Below are 22,446 nucleotides of genomic sequence, written 5' to 3'. Positions count from 1 at the left end.
GATATAGAACTGACTACGATAGTTATGGAGGTATACTCCTGTTCTATGAGTGGAGCTCCGCCCCATAGGGGAGCTCTGCTCCTATTGGTTTACCCCGCTACCTAAAGCTCTGCTCCTATTGGTTTACCCCGCTACCTAAAGCTCTGCTCCTATTGGTTTAGGGCCCTGGGCATCCGTGATGCAGAACTGCGTGGATGGCCCGGCCGATATAAAATGTTTTGGGCCGCGGTCTGCTGAAATAAGTTATTTTCAATGAAAATCACCAGAGACAAAATTACAAATATATATATATTTTTTATATAATACATTCTGAGCGGCCCAGAGTCTCGCGGCCCTCCTGGCATTTGCCAGGCTTGCCCGGTGGCCAGTCCGCCACTGTATGTGGGTCGGCATTTAACAGTCAAGTATTCCAGGTCTGGGGAGCATTGGCTACTTACAGTTTTCGTGTTTAAGCACCAGCTGTCCTTCGTAGATATAATGAGGCCGCCTCCGCGCGTCTTCTCACTAAGCAGCGTCCGGTCCGCTCTGTGTAAAGTGCGGCCTTCTAGCCCGACCGCGGAGTCGATGATGGAGTCGTTGAGCCAGGTCTCTGTGAGAATAATCACACAGCTGTCCCCCACGGTGTTATTGGAAGCTACCTGCAGTCTCAGTTCGTCCATCTTGTTAGCCAGAGACCTTACGTTGGAGAGGAAGATACTCGGCAAAGCAGGCTTATCCGGGCTTCTCCTCAGCCTAGCTAGCAGGCCTCCTCTGCGGCCTCGGCGTTGCTTGCGATCTCGACGCCGACGCTTGCGCCTGAGGGTTGGGACCGTGTACCATTGTTCACCCGGTGTCCGAGCGATATCGTGTGGGATGTTTTGCTGTTTCAAGAATTCCGTTGTTACAGTCCTCTCGTTTTGCGCACCAACTTCTAGTAAGTCTAGTCTGCTGTAGGTACTATTTACACAACCGTTCCCTATAAGTACTGACATAAAAATGTACATACAAATGTGTTTAAAAACTCTAAAAAGAACCAACGTCGGTAGCCCCTCTAGCCTCGCGTGTAATCGCGCCGCCATCTTGGTTGGCCAAGTTAAGGTAGCTATGTACTGTATGGTGTATACAGATGTATACATTAGAGACTATATAAAAAAAATACAAGTATTGCACAGTACATCTGTCAAATTACAAAAGTCTGAATTCATAAAGATTCTCCCTCCGCGATGTGAGTAACAGCATTACACAAGTACAACAGAATACCTAAATGAATTGAACTCATTTCAATACTAAGGACCCTCCGTGTGACATATCTCCATTGAGTTTCAGCTGGAGGTTGTTTTATTACAGATTCAGAGGGCTGAGTCCATATCTAAATAATTAATGCTTTTCGCTCTGGATCTCTTCTACAGGCAAAGTGTTTCGCTTAGCCGTGACATTTCTCTCCTTAATTGCTTTGTGTGTTCTGACAACATTATTGTGGCGACTGCAAAGCAACTCTCTAGCTCTCGCTTCGCTATACCTGCTTGTCTGAGCTCGTCTGATTCAGGAGGAGAGACGGAGATAGCGAGGGATAAGAGAGGAATACAAAATGAGCAAGGGGGAGTATGTGATAGAAAAAGATTTGGATAATCATTTTTCAATGAGCTCAGTGTGCCTCTTTGTGCCCTGCTCTTTCACATGTTATACAATATCCAATAGGCATATAGGCAACAATAGGCATCACGCTAATTCCTCCTCTGTCCCTCCCTCCTTTTCTCTCCTCCTTCCTTCTCACATTCTTTCTTTGCCTCCCCCTCTCATGAAAGAGGTAAAGGGAACTGCACACCTTCAGAACACATAATTTATAAGCACCTTCTAATTCATTGCAATTATACAACGGGTTGATGAAAACAAGAATTGTGATTGGCCAAGAGGTGCTGGAAGGCTTGATTGTCTGTAATTAGTTTTTTTGTGTGTGGTACATTTTGTAATTTGTTTGCAATGTGTGTGTGTGTGTGTAACTGCGTCTGTTATTTGGTTTGGGAGGTACAGTACAGCATGTTTCTCTTGGTTTGGGATCGGTGTGAAACATTGATTTCTTGGCTGCTGTCTTGGACCAGGCCTCTCTGTGAGACTAAACTTGATAAATAAAGGTTAAATAAACCTAGGATGACATGATGTTAAACATTGCTATTCAGCACGCTTGGATACTACTTTTGAATGTTTTTCTGCAGACTCAACCAAGAAGCTGAAGGATGTTTTGCAGGAGTTTCATGGAGATGGGGTGCTGGCCAAATACAACCCAGAGGAGGTACTCTTTACCAAGGACAAATGCATGGAGTGTGGTGGGCCAATCAGTTTTAATTAATGACTTGATAAACAGCCTACTATGGAACCTCTTCTCAAAAATTCCTACCTTTTTATACGTCTTGTATGTCACAATTCTGATATAAACATTGATCAGCTGTATTGGTCTCCAGTTTTCACAGTGCAATAATTATGATCTTCATTTGGTTTAGTAATTTGAAAGTGAGATGTGCATGTTTGCTTTGGTTCAAGTATAGTATACTTTATACATCAAGATTTTAAAAGCAAAATGTATAATTTAATTCTCACTGGTTTAATTTATTAAAATGTGCTGTATCTTTTTTTTTTATTCAATGCTGCATAGAAACAGGAAATACTCAATCAGGTAATGCCATCTCTTCCTCTCGCAGATGTACAATAATCAAAGCTTCCTCTGATAGATGATACAAACCAGGATGATGTGCTCCTGTGTCTTGTTTCAGGAGATTGATTTTGAAGGCTTCAAAGTATTCATGCAGACGTTTCTGGAGAGTGAGCTACCAGATGAGTTCTGTCAACACCTCTTCCTATCATTCAGTAACAAGGGACCCAAACCCAGCCCATCAACCGCAGACAAACCCAAAGTCACTGGTAAGACCACACATTAAAGCTGTCTTAGTCACTGGTAAGACCACACATTAAAGCTGTCTTAGTCACTGGTAAGACCACACATTAAAGCTGTCTTAGTCACTGGTAAGACCACACATTAAAGCTGTCTTAGTCACTGGTAAGACCACACATTAAAGCTGTCTTAGTCACTGGTAAGACCACACATTAAAGCTGTCTTAGTCACTGGTAAGACCACACATTAAAGCTGTCTTAGTCACTGGTAAGACCACACATTAAAGCTGTCTTAGTCACTGGTAAGACCACACATTAAAGCTGTCTTAGTCACTGGTAAGACCACACATTAAAGCTGTCTTAGTCACTGGTAAGACCACACATTAAAGCTGTCTTAGTCACTGGTAAGACCACACATTAAAGCTGTCTTAGTCACTGGTAAGACCACACATTAAAGCTGTCTTAGTCACTGGTAAGACCACACATTAAAGCTGTCTTAGTCACTGGTAAGACCACACATTAAAGCTGTCTTAAACCCAGAGTCACTGGTAAGACCACACATTAAAGCTGTCTTAGTTGCCTAAGACTGATTTTCCATAACATATCTGAGAAAACCCTGAAAACTGGTCAATGGAAATGGACTGGACTGGACAGTATATCGCCTTATTCCAAAGCGCTTTACATTGGCCTCTCATTCACCCATTCACACTTACATCCACACATCAATGGCAGCAAGCTACCATGCAAGGCGTCGGCCCGCTCATTGGGAGCAATTTGGGGTGCAGTGTCTTTACTGGGACTTTAGTATTGCAGATACCCTTTAATATTGCAGATACGCTTATTGCAGATAAGACCTTGATTTCACGCAAACTCTTTGGCAGGATCCTTATCCTTTACCTTAGACAAACTCCAAGTAACAGGAGAGCACTCTGTGTTTTAGTAATCAGTCCCTCTGAATCTCAATAGCTTTTGTGCAAACATAACTACAGCAGAACAGCTGTGCTTCTCCCATGTATTCTCTTTCTTTCTCTTACACTCTTTGTAGTGAGTGAGAATTTGACACATTTCTTTGTTTTACAAGGACACGGCCGCACCCCTGTGTACCTCTTTCACTCCTACCCCGCAGTGCCTATGTGATATGAGAGTCTAATTCTCCGTTTGTGTGTTGATTCTGTTTGAATTGATTTGGCATTGTTAACCGGGTGTCCTCAAACCACCCCATACTGTAACCCCAGATTGCTTTACTGTTTGTTATTGTAGCACAGTGCAGGCAGGGTGGAAACATCAACAAACAGACATGATGTAAATGTCAAAATGTAGTCCATGTTGCTAGACACCACTGTCCAGTCAACATTTACGACACAAAGATATTATTGGCGAAACATCACACCATCAACAGTTGTAATAAATCCTATGGCCAAAATATTCAACATGCTTTATTGGAAGGAGGTTGAAGGTTGACAGTAGAGGCATATTGACCTTTGTCTCCTCTCTCTGCAGGACTCAAGCTGATCAAAGGGAACTCGACCCCTCAGAAGGTGCCCACTCTGCCCAGGCCCCTGCCCAGGGCTCTGGAGGTGGTTCAGCTGAAGGACATCGTGTGCTACCTCTCCCTGCTGGAAGGGGGGCGGCCCGAGGACAAGCTGGAGTGTGAGTACAGTGTGTACAAGTGCCCTTCACCTTGTCTCTCTCTCTCTCTCTCTCTCTCTCCCTCTCTCTCTGTTTCCCTGTACTCCAGCACACTTACTCTCTTTCTGCCACCCTACCACCCAGTGTGGTACCTCCTCCCTCTTTCTCTCCCCCCCCCCCTCTCTCTCATACTCTCTCTCACCCCTCTCTCTCTCCCTCTCTCTCTTTCTCTCTCTCTCTCTCTCTCTCTCTCTCTCTCTCTCTCACACACACACACACACACACACACACACACACACACACACACACACACACACACACACACACACACACACACACATACACATAATCAGGGTTTACCAGAATAAGGAGGTTATACTCAATTGAATTACTCTAAGAAACTTTGTATGTGTGTATCCAAGATACACAAACACGCATAAGCCACATGACATCATCCAAATACACAACTCCTGCCATTACCAAGCAGTACTACTGGTGTTTTGCCTGTTGTCTTCTTCAGTCTTATGTTTACTGAAAGCCGTTATGAATGTGTTAGCCACATATGTGTTTCTCTTTGCTTTATTTATCTTTATTCGTTTATTTATTAGATTAGTTAACTGGACATCTGACTTTTTTTAAATGTAACTATAATTCTCATCCACTTCTGAATAATTGAAAAGTGGAGCTGTTCATTAATCATAGAAAGTGTTAATAATTTAGTGAGTCTGGCCTATGAGCGCATCAGTGATTTAGCGTAGGGCGCAATCCTTATCAAGCATACACACGGTCTGGTGAAAAGGCGCAAATCACCCAAAAGCTTATTTGTAAAAACAATTGTTTTCTTTTTTTTGCACATTACAAAAGTTGAAGTGTTGAAGAGCCCACTCGATGTAACAAACAACAGTTTTAGGATCACTAAATACGTATAATTTATTAATTGGATTCACTCTATTGTCTGCCGTAGGCTACTGGGTAAGTGATACGTGACTTGTAAACAAACTTACGTTTTAGGACGTGTTGAAAAGCAAGGATTGTGAGATCTAATTATGTGTAGTTAAGTGTTTTTAGCATGTTGATGTTCTATCAGCATTTTGTGATTTTGCTAAACATGCAGTTAGCAATGTGCCTTCTTAGCTACTAGTTACTAGCAGCTGTTTTGCGTGTGTTTTGATTCAGAGCGACTTTCTACCATTCTCCATTTGAGGTGTACCAACATTCAAATAAGCATATCTTCAACTATTTTCAGATTTCAGTGTATGACACATCATTTGTAATATAATCTGCACTTTCATAATCTGGAAAAAACACAAAAAAAGACCTTCCCCTACTTGAGGACTTTTTCACTAGACCCTGTCACATATGGGACACGGTCTGGTCATTTGGGCCACAAGTCGGCAACCAATCAAAATGTTCAGACTACTATTTTGAAACACGGAAATACATTTCAACATTTTTGAAAATCACAACACAAACTTGCTAGTCAAGCCAAAATACTGCAATGCAATGGATTCGGCGAGTAGGCCTAATCCCCACTGCTACCTAGTTGCTAACTATAACACTACTTTACATTGTTAGCAGGCTCACAAAACAAGCTGTGTTAGTTAACTAGCGAGTGTATCATTGATTTTCAACAACACTGAAATATATTTACATTTTTCGAAAGAAAGGTCTGAACATTAAATCGGATGCCAACTTGCGGACCATTGAGCAGACCGTGATCTTCTATCCACCCTTATGTCTTATAGCGGTTAATGAGGCCCTCTGCTGGCTTTCTAGTGAATTACTTGTTGTTGTTATGTTCTGTAGATTAACAGGAAAAATCACCTGGTTCAGAATGTAAAAAGACATTTTATAACTTGTATCCTTCTATCCTGTATCATGTGCCACCACAATCCTGTTAATGTTGCCTACAATACTCGATTAAACACGATTAAAGCACCAATGCTGTCCAGACGATGGCTGATGATAGCAGTGTCTTCTTGTGTGTGTCCATATTATGGTGTTTTAGACCACTTGGCTGTATACTATTCATGGCCTCTCTGTACACACCATGGCCTTCATGTGGTGGCTTGGGGTCACCACAAACACCACAAACGCCCCAGCATTACCATAGTCCCCACCAGGCTCCTACTTCACTTCCTCTTTCTCCTCTCCCAGAGGGCCGCACTCCGGTAGGAAGCTGTCAATTACCTCCTCATTACCGTCTGACAAACAGCAGCTTGACGTCAGCCCACTATGACATCACCACCAACCCCCCCCCCCCTATCAAGGCCTTGATGAACTCACCCACGACCCAGCTGGGCTTCTCACGATCCGTGCCACTACTGCACATAAGAGGGTGGGGGTGGGGGTTATGGTGGGCAGGTCGGGGTGGGGGTTATGGTGGGCGGATCGGGGTGGGGTGGGGGTTATGGTGGGCGGGTGGGGGTGGGGGTGGGGGTTATGGTGGGCGGATCGGGGTGGGGGTGGGGGTTATGGTGGGCGGGTCGGGGTGGGGGTGGGGGTTATGGTGGGCGGGGCGGGGTGGGGGTGGGGGTTATGGTGGGCGGGGCGGGGTGGGGGTGGGGGTTATGGTGGGCGGGGCGGGGTGGGGGTGGGGGTTATGGTGGGCGGGTCGGGGTGGGGGTGGGGGTTATGGTGGGTGGGGCGGGGTGGGGGTGGGGGTTATGGTGGGCGGATCGGGGTGGGGGTGGGGGTTATGGTGGGCGGGTCGGGGTGGGGGTGGGGGTTATGGTGGGCGGATCGGGGTGGGGGTGGGGGTTATGGTGGGCGGATCGGGGTGGGGGTGGGGGTTATGGTGGGCGGATCGGGGTGGGGGTGGGGGTTATGGTGGGCGGATCGGGGTGGGGGTGGGGGTTATGGTGGGCGGATCGGGGTGGGGGTGGGGGTTATGGTGGGCGGGGCGGGGTGGGGGTGGGGGTTATGGTGGGCGGGGCGGGGTGGGGGTGGGGGTTATGGTGGGCGGGTCGGGGTGGGGGTGGGGGTTATGGTGGGCGGGGCGGGGTGGGGGTGGGGGTTATGGTGGGCGGGTCGGGGTGGGGGTGGGGGTTATGGTGGGCGGATCGGGGTGGGGGTGGGGGTTATGGTGGGCGGGGCGGGGTGGGGGTGGGGGTTATGGTGGGCGGGGCGGGGTGGGGACGGGGGTTATGGTCGGCGGGTCGGGGTGGGGGTGGGGGTTATGGTGGGCGGGGCGGGGTGGGGGTGGGGGTTATGGTCGGCGGGTCGGGGTGGGGGTGGGGGTTATGGTGGGCGGGTCGGGGTGGGGGTGGGGGTTATGGTGGGCGGGTCGGGTGGGGGTGGGGGTTATGGTCGGCGGGTCGGGGTGGGGGTGGGGGTTATGGTGGGCGGGTCGGGGTGGGCTTCTTTTTAGACTGGTCTAAAAAACCACCTCAACCATATACAGGGAATATCCATTTGTATGTGATGAAGGAGAAGAAATCGTGGACCCGACTGTGTTAACATTGGACCGGGGGCGGTTATGTGTGTCACTCTTGTTTTGTGATACTCATTCACCATGCTGCATGGTGTGGGAGCTGTCTGTTTCCATGGAGACAGAGTTGAGTTGTGGTTGGGGACTAGTTGAGGGACCATTTAGACTGCAACACTCACATGCCAAGTCCTTTATGAGGTGGTCTGATCTAGCTGCTTATTCCCTCAATAACAACAATAGTTATCAGCATAGCAAAGTGGCATGCTTCCTTGAATCGGAATCTCATAACATTTCCACTGCATCTAGCGTCTAATAGAAGACGCTAGATGCATCACACAAGAAAGTGTTTTGATGGCTCTTTTCATAGATAATAGTTATTCTGATTACATTTCTGTTATTTTTTCTTTCACAGTTATGTTCCGACTCTATGATACGGATGGAAACGGGTCTCTGGACAGTTCGGTAACAACTGTTTTGTTTTTTTGTTTTTTTTCAAGGTTTATTTTTCCGAGTGTGGTACACTCATATTTTTCTGGTTTTTATTGGATAGAGATAGTGGAGAAAGACAGGAAAGGGTATGACAGCAGGGCATGGGCAAGATTCGCACCCAATGCCGACATGGGCATATGTGTGCACGGTAGGTCATGGTGCTAGACCACTGGACCGCCCCAGGCCACATCAGTGCTCTTTTTTAATGTCTATCTCAGCTCACATAGCACATCAAGATGATTGATATAATGAAATATGGGAAGCTTATTTTACAGTCTGCATGTATGTATTACATACTGTATTTACCAGTTCCCAGATGTAAAAGGCATTACCAACAAATACCAATAGGACTACTGGTGGAAATCTCAGATATTTGTGATCAAATCAAAAAATATCTAAAAGGTGTTATAGATGATATACAGTTAGAAGATTGCTACCCTCCAAGATAACGACACTCTCAGTACGAACCCTTTCGGACAATCTTGGTTTGCTGTAGTGAAGCAAGCAAGTCTAAAATGTATTATGTGTATTTATCTGGTCTGCTAGTGACTCTCCAGTAGACAATAATTGCACTCCCATAAGGCAGCCGCTGCAATTAAGTCATCAGACCTAGATTTGTTTTGAAGCTGCTTTGGTGCTTTGCAGAAGACTCATCTGTAGAAGAAAGACATCCCCAGCCCGTTATTACATATTGTTCATCAGTATGATTTAGATTGTTTGACATTGACATCAACAGAAAATAACTATACATAAACATAATGTATGATGATTGAAGATCTCTTTCTAATTCTAGGAACTGGAACTCATCATCTCTCAAATGATGCATGTCGCCGAATACCTGGAGTGGGACGTGACAGAGCTGAAGCCGGTAAAAAAAAGAAATAATTCTGCTACTTCTTAATCAATGTCCAGTACTTACGTGCCATATACAGTATGTATACCCCTGTGTATTTCTATAGCTCTGATACCTTATCTTATATCGCCCCCTATCTTAAGTTTTAAGAACAGCACCCTACTGCAACTAAAAGAACATAAGAAGTGTGTCATGTCACCTATGCATTTATTTTGATGATATATATTGTTGTTGTTGTTGTTGTAAGTGTTATTCTTTTATCATTATTTTTATTATTTGCTTACTGTTTTGTTCTGTTTTTTGTGGATATGTTTGTGATGTACCTGTGTGTTTGTGTTGTAAAACTGAAAAAACCCATAAAGAAATCATAAAGAAAAAAAGAAAAAAGAAGTGTGTCATGTCAGACATCAGTGTTCACATCCCCCTGATTCTGATTGGATGCTGTAGATTCTGCAGGAGATGATGCAGGAGATTGACTACGACCATGATGGCACAGTGTCTCTGGAGGAGTGGATACAGGGTGGCATGACAACCATCCCACTGCTGGTCTTACTGGGCCTGGAGACGGTGAGTGGTCGCCGGGTAACCAGAAACCTGGGCTACTGTTATCCAGACAACAGATTACTGAGAGGACCCAATACTTCTTTCTAAGCAGTCAATGTGTCACATTAAGACCCAGACCTGGTCATGTTACCAGTCAATACATCACATTAACCGCAGACCAGGTCTTGTTGCCAGTAAATGCATGGTTAAAGGGTCTGTGTTAATGGGGGAGAGGGGAAATGGGGGTCATATTTAATTGAATTTGCATTGAATAATTCCACTCTGTCCTGTACCCCCTTACCCCCCCCCCCCACACACACACACACTTGCCTGCATGGCACTAATGTGTATAAACAGAGTGACCTGGGTTAAACACGGTACATGAAGGTTGGTGTCAACAGGCGTCAGACAATGATTACCTGATAATGTCTGGTATTTTACAATTTTGTGAACTGGGCTATAAACACTTTCACCACTACTACCTTGATAATCAAAAGATGACATAGACTTCATTTTGCCCACTAGGTGGCGTCATTGGTTCAGTTTTCGCCTGTGCTCTTGAAAGGATCATCAGTTGGAGTCAGACTCATGAGACGGTCCATTCAATGACTACAGACTGTCTTTTAAATATGATTGACACGACAGGTGACATGATCTATGCCGCAAGGTTTAACTGAAGGGCCCCGACAAACTACACGACTGCATGTACTGGCTTTGGAGAACAGACATACACTGCACTGTAATCATGTCATCAACACATTACACTCTAAGTGAAATGATGATTTCCTTACATTAAGCCTGGGTTCACTTAGTATTTGAACTAATGTCAAATACTTAGCTGTGCTTCATTGAGTTAAAGTGCAAACTCTGCCCATCTGGCACTCCAGGAAGGTTCAAGTATTTAAAACACTTTTTTTTACCCAGGTCTATCTCTCACCTATCTCACCTTATTCATCAACCAAACAAATCAGCAATAAATCAATAAATCAATCAGTCAATCAATGGTTTTACCTTCAGAATGTTAAAGACGATGGGCAGCACGTGTGGAGGCTGAAGCACTTCAACAAGCCAGCCTATTGTAACCTGTGTCTGAACATGCTGATCGGACTAGGGAAGCAGGGCCTCTGCTGCTCCTGTGAGTATGGCACCACAGCACCCACATCCTGTACTACGGTCAACATCGACCTCCCTGGACCCTGACAGTCCTCTTAAGTCTACTCACAGGTTTACCTTCTAGTAAAAGGTTACTAGAGAGTTTGTTGTTATCATGAAATGTGGCGATTCTGCCCATATCCCAATCTCAGGACTGCACTGAAGACTGACTTGTTCAGTTCTTTGTATCTTCCTGTAATCAAGGTGTGCTCTTCCTCTCACAGTCTGCAAGTATACTGTCCATGAGCGCTGTGTGGCCCGCGCTCCTCCATCATGCATCAAAACCTACGTCAAGACCAAGAAAAACACAGAGGTGAGTCCAATTGGAGTGTTTACCGATCGGCACGCTTGGATCAGCGATGCTCCATGGAGATTAGACCAAGGGCTTCTTTCCCTCTAATGGAATTAAACAACTCATTTTGTTACTAAGCATGGCTAATTACAAGATTAGCCTGGTTTAAATGCATGCACAAACAGCATGGTTAAGTCTCTTGCTCAATCTGAATCTCCTCTATTCGTTTTTGGATTTCTTCCATCCCCCCCCTCTCCCACCCCCCCCCCTCTCCCACCCCCCCTCCCTCCGCTCCACAGGTGATGCACCATTTCTGGGTGGAGGGGAACTGCCCGACCAAGTGTGACAAGTGTCACAAAACCATTAAGTGTTACCAGGGCCTGACTGGGCTTCACTGTGTTTGGTGCCAAATCACGGTATGCCACCCGATGAGAGTCAGCCACCTCCTCATTATTTTTCGGGTGTTTCTTGCTGTTTACGATAGATTTTTTGCACCTCTTAACGCTGTCATCAGTCTTTTCCAATTTACACCAAAGTATCAGTTATTTCCAGTGTTCTACTAATTGAAAAATAAAATAACAAGGATCCAGCGCTGTGCAGTGTATATTGTTGTTCTAAAATGTTGTTAGTGTACCCACGTTTTTTAACTTAGAGGTTTTACACACCTAGTGTATATTGGCTATACCCTGCAGTCCTATTAGTAGTCATGTACTGTGTTTACTTAGATGATGCACTGACCAATAATGTTAACTTTTAACAACACATATTTTCATTGATGCTCATTGGTTCTAAGTGTGTGTGTGTGTGTCTCCTTCTCCAGCTTCACAATAAGTGTGCTTCCCACATGAAGCCGGAGTGTGACTGCGGACCCCTGAAGGACCACATACTGCCACCCAACACAATCTGCCCAGTCGTACTGGTATGTTTCTTCAGAGCCATTACCTGCTTCTACGCTATTATCTTCTAAGATGTCCTCTCAAAAGAAGAGAATGTGTTTTACACTCACAGTATTGGGATAGCGGTGGCCTAGTGGAAAGTAAGTTGGACTGGTGATCAGAAGCTTATGAATTCAAATCCCATCTAATCTCTAATTGTAAATCGCTTTGGATAAAAGCGTCTGCTAAATGGTAAGAATGTCAGAGGAATAAACCCAAATGTATAGTTTCCTTTCACCAGACTAGATCCCAATCTCCTGTGTGTTATTACTCCATTTGATTTCTAACGCTGGACATTTTTCATACTCCCAAAACATTGCATCAGTCCATTGAACAGTTTTTTCACTTTGACCCCAGGAAAGGCAGGCGACATTGAAGAAAGATTCCAGATCCAGCCACTCAGGAGGCAGAGGGAAAATGCAGAGGGCAAACTCTGTCACAGTGGACGGACAGGGATTACAGGTGACAGACAAGCACAATGTTCACAATCTCAATTTCATTATAATAAATAAATAAATAAATAACATAAGGGAAACATTTAGTACAATTATGTGATGTGTCATATCAAATAAATGCTGATAGCAGTCAACATTCTAGCCCTAACAACAATTATTTTCATTTGTCAAAATTATTAAATGGTTCCTCTGGTATACAATTAAGAACATTGCTGTTAGAAGTAAGATAAACATACGCACTAGCCACTAGTGCATGCTGCCCACCGGGGCCGGGGTTCGTATCCCGGCTCGCCAGATCCAGATATGGCCGAGGCACACGGGAAGCGGCATATTGGCCGGCCGCTTCCGAGGGGGGTATAGGAGTATTTCTGGACTAGGATCCGTCGCGCAACACCGCCCCCTGGGCGCCGGAATAACGGTACTGGGCTCGAGGAGCCAGTCAGCCTAGTCTGCCTGGCGGCCTCCTCTGGGACTGCCGGCCACGGGGTCGTGCGGCGGATCCTATGCAATAGGCAGGGGATAATTGGATGCTAAGTTGGGTTAAATTGGCTACCAAATTGGGTGAAAAAGGGATAAAATCTGAAAAACAAATAAAAAAAAAAAAAAAAAGAAGTAAGATAAACAAATGTTACTCAAAGTTACTCAGCCGACTACTGTGTATGTTGATCATTAACAAAACAAAGCAAAAATGGTCCAGCCAAATTCTGGCCAACGTCTGACAGAAACCGCTCACTGGCGATGTCAACCTGCTGCCGTGGCGACCGCTTGTCTGTGCGTGGCTTGGAGAAATATGATGAATCTTATCCCTGTCACATCCATCTCTGCCTTCTCCGGCTAACCAGTGTAATAATCAGGATTATTATTTATAATTAGAGGAAGTAATGGATCACTCCTGACTGGACAGGGAGCTCATTAATTCACCTAGGCCTGCTGGGATAGTAGACAGGGAGAGTTAAGCGCTTCATCTGTGTCAGGGAGCGCAACGGCGCACGGTCGCTGCCGCCACTGTCAGACGGCAGGAAGGCCAACTCGTACAGTCCCAGGATTAGGGCTTGTAGTATGCCTCATGTTGCCTCCAGCCTCCACTCTCTCTCACCACTGCATTACCTGAGGTATCTTTGTGATTTTCCTGGTTGGTTTAAAAAACAAAACAAAAAAAAAACTGAATGAATCTTTTGTTTAGATCACAACAATAGAGGGCACTCATCCTCTGCTCGTTTTCGTGAATCCGAAGAGTGGCGGGAAGCAGGGAGACAGGTAAGCACATCGTCAATTTCTCGACACACCTCTTGGAAGTGGATTCGGAGATTCTCAGAATTGCTCTTCCTTCATAGTGCAGCACTGCCCCTGGCTGTGTGCTGCGCTTCAACCTCAGGTAGTCAAAAACACGATAACATTTACCTAGACTAGAGTACCCGCCATTTGACCGCGCCTGATTCCCCTTATGACACCACCCTTGTCAGTCACGTTCCTGCTTGGCAGTGGATTCAGGCCTCCTTTAACCTAGGGCTAATTGGGTTATTACTGAGCATATTCATTCTCCTCCTTATTACTCCGACGCGCCCCCCATCATCTGTTTAAATGATGAGATCAAAATATGACTTGAGCTAGTTGATATAATGAAATTGGAATTAAAATGAATTAGTCTTTCTAATGACTTCTGCTTAAGGGGACTTGTGTTATGACCCTCCCAGTCGCCTAGTCCAGAATGTGACATTGTGATTACTGATAGTAAAATCAGAGCTGTAATTTCAGAAATTTCACTGAAGTGTTTTTCTGCTTATAGAACAAAAGTCAGTGCCAACTGTGAGAAGCCCGTTTTTTTTTCCAGTAGGCTTTAGTGGGTGAATTCTATATTGCTGGTTGTCACTTTCTTCCTCTCCTCCTATTCCTCTTCTCTTCTCTAGGATTTTCAGAAAATTCCAGTACCTCCTCAATCCTCGGCAGGTGTACAACCTTGCCAAAAACGGACCCATGCCTGGGTAAGTTCCAGCTTCGACAGATTGTCACACACAGACTCTGACAGTGCCTTTAAGTGCACAGAACATACTCCAGTCATGATTCACCATTATCACTAATACCCAAAAGTTACCTGTGGAATCACACTGGCCGCTGAGCGATTGTTTACAAACGCCCTAACGTATTCCGCTGTTGCCCGGTGATAATATTCAACATCTTATGCACGGTAGGCCTCTCGGAATTGGGTCTCCCACTCACTCCGAGACAAAACACAGGCGTGATAAGCAGGTGAGGCCAGACATGACAAACAGTGGACTCAACGACACTGTGGTCTAGTCTAGTCTGAGAGGTGGTTAAGTCTGTGTGGATGGCAATACAGATTAGTTATGTCTGGTAGAAATGCAGGAAAGGAGCTATCCACATGCCCATGTGTGGTCATGCATACCAATGAGGTCGTCATGCTACTGTATACATGGGTATGGCCTTGGAGCTATCGAACATCTAGATCTGTGATTAAGAAGATGAACAAGGGGTCAGTTTACCGAAAGCTTCTTAGCTAGAGTTGTACTTTCATCTCTTTTGAAAATCCAGGTCGACTCCTCTCTCCTGACTCCTCTCTCCTGACTCCTCTCTCCTGACTCCTCTCTCCTGGTCGACTCCTCTCTCCTGACTCCTCTCTCCTGACTCCTCTCTCCTGACTCCTCTCTCCTGACTCCTCTCTCCTGACTCCTCTCTCCTGGACCCGAAAAGTTCTTCAATTAACTCATGTAGGCCTTTCATGAACAGATGTTTTACCTGCCGCAAACACTGGATTTTTACAATTGCTACTATGGTAACGATTGTTACTATCTCACAGCTTTGCAGCTGGGTTGTCAGGAGAAATTAAGTGCTACTTCAGCTACGAAGCTTTCGGGAAACTCAGCTCATTATAACCCCTGCACGGAATTCCTTCACTTTTGTTTTCGCGTCCACAAGTAACAGTTGACTTTGATTACATAATAAAGCAGAATGCTAATACCTAATAAAGAATGGATACTAAATAGCAACTGCTATATGTTTTGTTTGTGACTATAATGGTGAGGCTTTATTTCAAAGGTCTAACAACTGATACTTCTGAGGGCGACCTTGGCGACCTTGGCGGTCATAATGTCTCTTAACTATTGATTTCTCTATGCAATGGGGCTTTGTTGTCACATGTATTGCCTCCACTCCTCTGACGGAGCAGGGGCTGAACCTGTCCTACCTCTAGCCCAGCACAATCCACATGACCTTGCCAGGCCATAACCTTGTTAATATTTTCTGAAGTGTACGTAATGCAGCGCGCATTAACAAGATGACCAGTCCCCATGGCCACTGCAGGCAGAGGCAAGCCGCACGCACTCATGTCAATTAGCAACCTTGCTAACGCAATTATGGCAAATTAAGTGTTTGTTTCTTGGTATTTAAATATCCCCAAAGTTGCCTTTCATGTTTGCGGCCGTCTGTTTTGCGTCTAATACGGTTTGCGGTCCCAGTTGGAGAGTAATTGAGCGAATCATTTATCCGCCATATGAGGGCTAGAGGCTTGCTCATTCAGTTAGTGCTTTGTTGTTGTGAAGGAACGGAAGAAGTTGACTGTACATTGCCCATCATGATCTGATTAGCCTCTGAACAGGCTAGCTCAATGAATGAATAATTGTCAATGTGGTATTTGTTTGTGGGATTAGAAGGCCTTTGCAGAGCACTCTTGTGCAGTTGTGTTCAAGTACAGACTAAGATATAGGACTCATAAGTACTGTAAAGGGATCAAATGCAGTAAACAATACTTTCTGAAAAGTAGCCCTTTGTCAAATATTGTGCAAAAATAATCATAGTCCTCATCTTTACAACAAATTCAAAGGTGATCAAGGAGATAATGAAATTATCACAAAATAGGATGACGTCATTTGCTCTAGGATTCATATTTGTTCTTATGATGTATTTGTTTTGTGACAGGTTGAATTTCTTCCGAGATGTTCCAAATTTCAAGGTTCTAGCCTGTGGTGGGGATGGGACAGTCGGTTGGATTCTAGACTTTATAGGTAAGAACATTTCATATCCAATACCACAATTATTTGGTCCTCCCCACTACCTTCTAATAAAAAACACACACATTAATGCATGCATTTGTGTGTATTGTGTGTATTTACGTCCTGGAATACAAGTGTCCAGATCCAGCAGTGTAATATGTTTTCTTCTTCGATAAACATTTTATTTGTTTTCATTACCTTTGTCAAATAAGCCATGCTTTTATTTTGGTTAAAATAGTAAAATATATTTGATTTGATTCACATATAAATACTTTCATTACTCTCAAGCCTGTATTCACAGGAGGTAAAATGGGGGTGATTATGTGAGTTCAAAAACAACATATTAGTCGTCATTTGAGAAATAGCCTGCCAAGAATAATCTTGTCTTGAAGACACGTTTCTTGTCCTGCCTTTAAAAAATTGCCTCAATTTTGAATCAATCAAAAACAAAGAGATGTAATAACTTTGACAGAATGCTTCTCTTGAAATAGACTGTGTGACTGGACATTCATGTTGAGTCGGGTGCTGTCTTGTTGAACAGTGGTCAGATGTGCTAAATGGATTTCTTTTCCATTTGAAGTGGTGGTCAAGTCCAGTGGATCTACAGCATGTTTGTTTTGTTTCAGAGGCTGTAGTATTGAGTCGTGTTGTTTTCGTTGTCCCTGTTCACCAGATAAGGCCAACTTGGACAGGAACCCCCCCGTGTGTGTACTTCCTCTTGGCACTGGCAATGACCTGGCAAGATGTCTGCGATGGGGAGGAGGTATTCTTTACAGCAGTTTACTAGCTAACTGAGACTGCCAATAGCTATACAAACATAGATAAATCAATATTCCTCTCAAATCACTATTGTTTCCATATTGACACCTATAATTTGATGCCTAAAGTATTGTTAGCAGCTACAATATTTGAGAATGACAATCGTCCCTGCCAAAGAACAATATATGTTATACAATGTATCTTATACAGCATTTTGTTGTCTGGTACTTGTACTCTGCAATGACAATAAAGTTGAATCTAATCTAATCTGATTTAAAAAATGTTCAGTGATGTAAAACTCTAGTATTAAATGTAGGGTGCCTACCTTTGAGGTAGGTTGTAATATAAATGATATATACAGTACCAGTCAAGAGTTTGGACACGAATGGGAAAGTGTGTCCAAACTTTTGACTGGTACCATATATATATATATATGTATATATGTAATATATACTATTTGTGCGTCCTTGAGGTTATGAGGGAGAAAGTCTCCTGAAGATCCTGAAGGATGTTGAGAACAGCACAGAGGTGCTGCTGGACCGATGGAAGATTGACGTGACGCCCACAGACAAGGAGGAGAGGGGAGACCCTGTGCCTTACAGCATCGTCAACAACTACTTCTCTATCGGGGTTGTGAGTAACATGCAATTTGATTAAACGCTTGTGATGCCTTTATTGAGATAATACCTCAAACCTCAACCATCATTGATTGACGAATACACTGTGATGTTGCGCACTTTACACCCATAAACGGTTGTAGTCGGGCACATCCCTGACCATCTTCAACATAATGACAGTGATTACACCTAGCTCATGTTGCCCCTTGCGGGTAAATGTCAAGGGAAATATGGTAATTAACATTTGCAGGTGGTGGAGGTGGTGACGTCTCCGTGTTGTGACATTCGAACATAATGTGGAAATAAGTGAGGCATGCGCTTATAAATGTTAGTCAAATAACAAGCCTCGTTCCATAACGAGGGAGGTAGACCCACTTATCAGGTGATGGGGTTGTTGGCATTATGATCAATGAAGAGAATGCCTGATATCTCCAAAAATGCTTTTTACATGATTTTTTAATGCTCAGGCCTGTATAGTAGGTTGGGTCTGCAGATATGCTATTCTGGTCTGCAACCAGACCAGGGTGACAACTTTACCAGGACTATTATTATTAAATTCATTAATTAATTAAACTCCCAGACCCTGCGCTTTGAGTTGCATTCATGTATGAAAGGCGCTATATAAATAAAGTTTTACTTACCGTACTTACTACTTACTTACTGTTCACATTTCACAACTCAAAATGGATTCTGTTGGGTACTCTTGGGTGGGACCACGATTGTGGTAGAAGCCAGTGTGTGAACAGTGTCTTAGCTACAACTCTGTTGTCGTGGACTTCGATCTGTGGGATTAATATCCAACAGGCGTTGATGATGACAAATGAAGTTGTTTGTGGAGGATTAGGAAGATTCTGAGCCCTCGGTGGAATTGAGTGTGATATGATATTTTGTGTCACATTTCACATCAAATCTTGAGTTCCGTTGAAAGAAAAAAGCCAAACACTGAATACAATAAAGATTACAAAACAAGTCAAGCTAATAATTACCTCAGAGATTATGCAAATTAGGAAAGATTGTTTCTGTAATGACATAGTGAAACTCTGACAATCAGCAGTAGTAACTAAGGGTACAGTATCTTGTGTGTTGACCTACACGTGTTGAGAATGTATTAGTCTGGAATACAGACTATACCTAATTCATCTATCCTAATTCATCTATCTATCTAATTCATCTATCGTAATTCAAATTTAAAGTACCATTTTACTCAAAAATAATTTATTTGTATATTTCTCACCAGTCCACCATTGACATGGTCCCAAAAACAGTGGACACTGGCTGAACTTTCAAACAGACCATTTCTGTCAACATTAACTGACCAAACCACTAACCCCCTCCCAACTTTCTCTTAGAGCACATTTCCATGTGATTTACCCTGAATACTTACAGTACATCCCAACTTCAAACTCCTCTCTCTATCAGTAGATGAGAGTATAGATTTCGGTCAACTATTTTAACTTACCTCCAGTTCCATCCAGTCGTCCAGTTGAGTGTGAATTAATGGAGCCAGCCCATTTGGAGGACGTGGAAGTGATGTACAGTGTAATGATCTCAATCAGTGGCCGAGGGTGAGAGACAGAACTAATCACGTAGGAGGTCCTAAGATAATGCAGTCACTCTCCTAATGACCCGGGCGCTCATGTCAAAGCCATTATTCTCCCCCTGCGACGGCACATCAGGCTGCCCGAGACACTAATAATTGGACCAAACTTTGAGCTATGAGAGGACATTACACATGTCCTGTATTAATTTGGGTGCCAGAGTTTTACAATGGTAATTATTTGAAGGCGGCCCCCGAGATGAGTGAGAGCGAAAGTGAGGGGGAGTGAGGCCCGAGACTTGCAAACTGTACTGTACGTCATCATCACTCAGTTCTCCCATAATGTGTAACTCAATATACATGCATATGACTGTACATGTACAGAAACAACACTACAAAGATAGACTGACATTATGGAAGTGCGATTTAGCTTATTGAATTTCGAGGTTCCCTCATCTGGTTGTTTCTCATTGTTTCTGGGCTACAGGATATATGTGTTACTTGTACAGGTTTCAAACCAAAGGGGAGAGCCCCTCTTTTCTTTCGCTCTCTTGTTTTCAGTTGTTGTCCTATTTGTAAGAAAATCAAGTTACAATCTTCTTTTTTTTCTTTTTTTTGTAATTTTTTCTGAGTGGGGCAGTTCCTCTCATATTTTTCATTTGTATTGACAGATACAGTAGATATTTAGACAGGAAAGATGGGTGAGAGAGAGAGGAGAGATGACATGCAGGATATGTCACCGGCCGGAATCGAACCGGGGACCCTGCGGTTACATGGTCAACGCTTAACCCGCTACGCCACCTAAGGGCCCTCAAGTTGCAATCTTGCAGATATACCATCATCTCACCTTTCTGGCTCGCGTTGAAGAGAGAGGAGAGTCTGCAGGGATCTTCGAAAGTCTTTTGGTCTTCATCTAACAGCATCTTGAAAAGACATCAAGAGAAACTCCACAGATTTTTTGTTGGCTTCTCCTAAATGTTGTACGGAGAGCTAGCAGGGGGTCCTACCGATGGCTGCCATTTCAAAAGTGCCACTCAAGACGGAGAGAGGGTCAAAACAGATTGCTCAAGTAGGGGGGATAAGAACGAACCCAAAAAGTTTCACTCAAGTTCTTTTCCCGCTCTTTTTTGGGGGCAGACGACTTTGCTGGAGTTTTTGTTTCGTTGTCTTCTTTTTTCAACCACGCTGACTCACAACACTTTCGCCCACACACACACACACACACACACACACACACACACACACACACAGACACACACACACACAGATGCACGCACACACACGTACACACACATACACACACACACACAGACGCACGCACACACATGCACACACACGCACACACAGACGCACGCACACACATGCACACACACGCACGCACGCACACACACTCATCCAAGAGTCCTCAGTATACCAGCATGGTAGGAGCATCCTGTACGTTGGGAGCTGTGATTACTCGCGATGTGTGTTTAATTAATTTGCCTGTGTGGAGACGGCGTGCTGTTCCTCAGGCTTTCTGTCAATACCCCTCATCCCTGGCTCAAACTGCCTTCCACTTGGCCAGGAATTCACAAACAGCCCTCTATCAGTTTATACATATAAATATATGCATATGGGGCATATGTGCCGTTTGGGTGCAATAGACATATTTGGGGAAGTTGGCAGGGATTTCTGGGGCAGAAGTTGACTTTAATTGTCAGGGTTAAAACGTTGTTCCTGACATTTCTGAATCACTGTTTCTAATTTTTCCTAGGATGCCTCCATTGCGCATCGATTCCACATCATGAGGGAGAAACACCCTGAACGGTTTAACAGCAGGTATTTTTGTTTTTTTGTTTTTTTGTTAGAAACACTTCACAGACACTGCATGTTAACTCTTCCCTCTGTGTTGACTGTCAGATGTACCTGTGAAGCTGCCAGTTTTAACCGACATATGGGTAGAACTGCTGTCGTGTGATTGGAGAGTTCTCTGTTTCTTTGTTGCTAGTCCCCAACTCTCTTACCTGAATTAATGTATTTACTCAGTAACCATATTTAAAACTTATATAATTTACTTGGACACAGGAAATGGTTCTGGGGGACCTTTTGTTGATTTGATTCGTCAATGTAATAGCCAGGCCTATGTTTAAAAAAAAAAAAAAAAAATCCGGAGTGATTTTGAAAATAAACATGCACTTAGAAATACAGCTCAGTGCAATTAAAACCACCAGTGTCAAATGGTTTCACATTATTTCAACACTTTTACTTTTCACACTGGGCAGTGATAATGCATGCACCTTTAAAATATAAAGGTGCAGATACAAGATTCAGAATTGGATTTAGTAACTGTTGCATTCCACACTCGTGTCAAAATTAATGTGTTTCCAAGTAGTTGAAGTGATATGGTGAATTTCAACAATAGCCACATTTTCTACAGTACACTGTCACTCCCAGCAAATATTTTTTTCCCTAAGAGACTATGAATTACAAGAGTCAATGGTACTAAATCCTCAACAAGAAGCACCTGGAAAATGTGCAAAAATAGTCCAATTAAACATGGCTAGAGCCTCACAATGCAAACGATGATTATGGTACAGCTTGATAAATGGACATGCTTCCGATTTAGCATCTGTGATTACCTTGAAAAGATGTGTTCACCTTTGGAGATGAACAAATGTGGCATCTATGTTCCCATCAATATTTAACGTCCCAATATGTCTTCACTAACAGTAGGGAGTAATTGCCTGGGTAATTGAATTTGCTTGGGCAGTTTGACATCATGTTTCTGTCGAGTGATGATACACAGTCCCCTAATCATCCCATTTGTACTCATTATCATATTTTACTCTGACTTTAGTTCAACATTTTGCCAACTATTATCCAACGGTTCACAGTACAGGAAGA

At 43.7% G+C, this 22,446-nt stretch overlaps 1 protein-coding gene across 2 annotated transcripts in view; it reads left to right on the top strand.

Moving 5' to 3' along the window:
* Positions 1-22,446, top strand: part of dgkb (diacylglycerol kinase, beta) — a gene marked incomplete at its 5' end in the record, with an annotated part of 54,521 nt that overhangs the window by 5,828 nt on the left and 26,247 nt on the right. Inside the window, 18 exons of one of the 2 annotated variants that reach the window (XM_080540041.1) lie at positions 2,193-2,269; positions 2,630-2,650; positions 2,748-2,895; positions 4,366-4,515; positions 8,337-8,386; positions 9,207-9,281; positions 9,714-9,833; positions 10,827-10,944; positions 11,186-11,274; positions 11,553-11,669; positions 12,074-12,172; positions 12,546-12,650; positions 13,827-13,900; positions 14,551-14,625; positions 16,577-16,662; positions 17,324-17,413; positions 17,882-18,042; positions 21,317-21,381. In XM_080540041.1, coding sequence (XP_080396167.1) covers positions 2,193-2,269; positions 2,630-2,650; positions 2,748-2,895; positions 4,366-4,515; positions 8,337-8,386; positions 9,207-9,281; positions 9,714-9,833; positions 10,827-10,944; positions 11,186-11,274; positions 11,553-11,669; positions 12,074-12,172; positions 12,546-12,650; positions 13,827-13,900; positions 14,551-14,625; positions 16,577-16,662; positions 17,324-17,413; positions 17,882-18,042; positions 21,317-21,381 — 1,720 coding nt within the window. The remainder of the gene's footprint in view (positions 1-2,192; positions 2,270-2,629; positions 2,651-2,747; positions 2,896-4,365; positions 4,516-8,336; positions 8,387-9,206; positions 9,282-9,713; positions 9,834-10,826; positions 10,945-11,185; positions 11,275-11,552; positions 11,670-12,073; positions 12,173-12,545; positions 12,651-13,826; positions 13,901-14,550; positions 14,626-16,576; positions 16,663-17,323; positions 17,414-17,881; positions 18,043-21,316; positions 21,382-22,446) is intronic. The other variant, XM_080540040.1, reaches the window with a different exon arrangement.

The sequence above is a fragment of the Nansenia antarctica genome (genome assembly GCF_963989245.1).
Source record: "Nansenia antarctica genome assembly, chromosome: 10".
Taxonomy (NCBI): domain Eukaryota; kingdom Metazoa; phylum Chordata; class Actinopteri; order Argentiniformes; family Microstomatidae; genus Nansenia; species Nansenia antarctica.
This window is presented reverse-complemented; position numbering and strand designations above follow the sequence as displayed.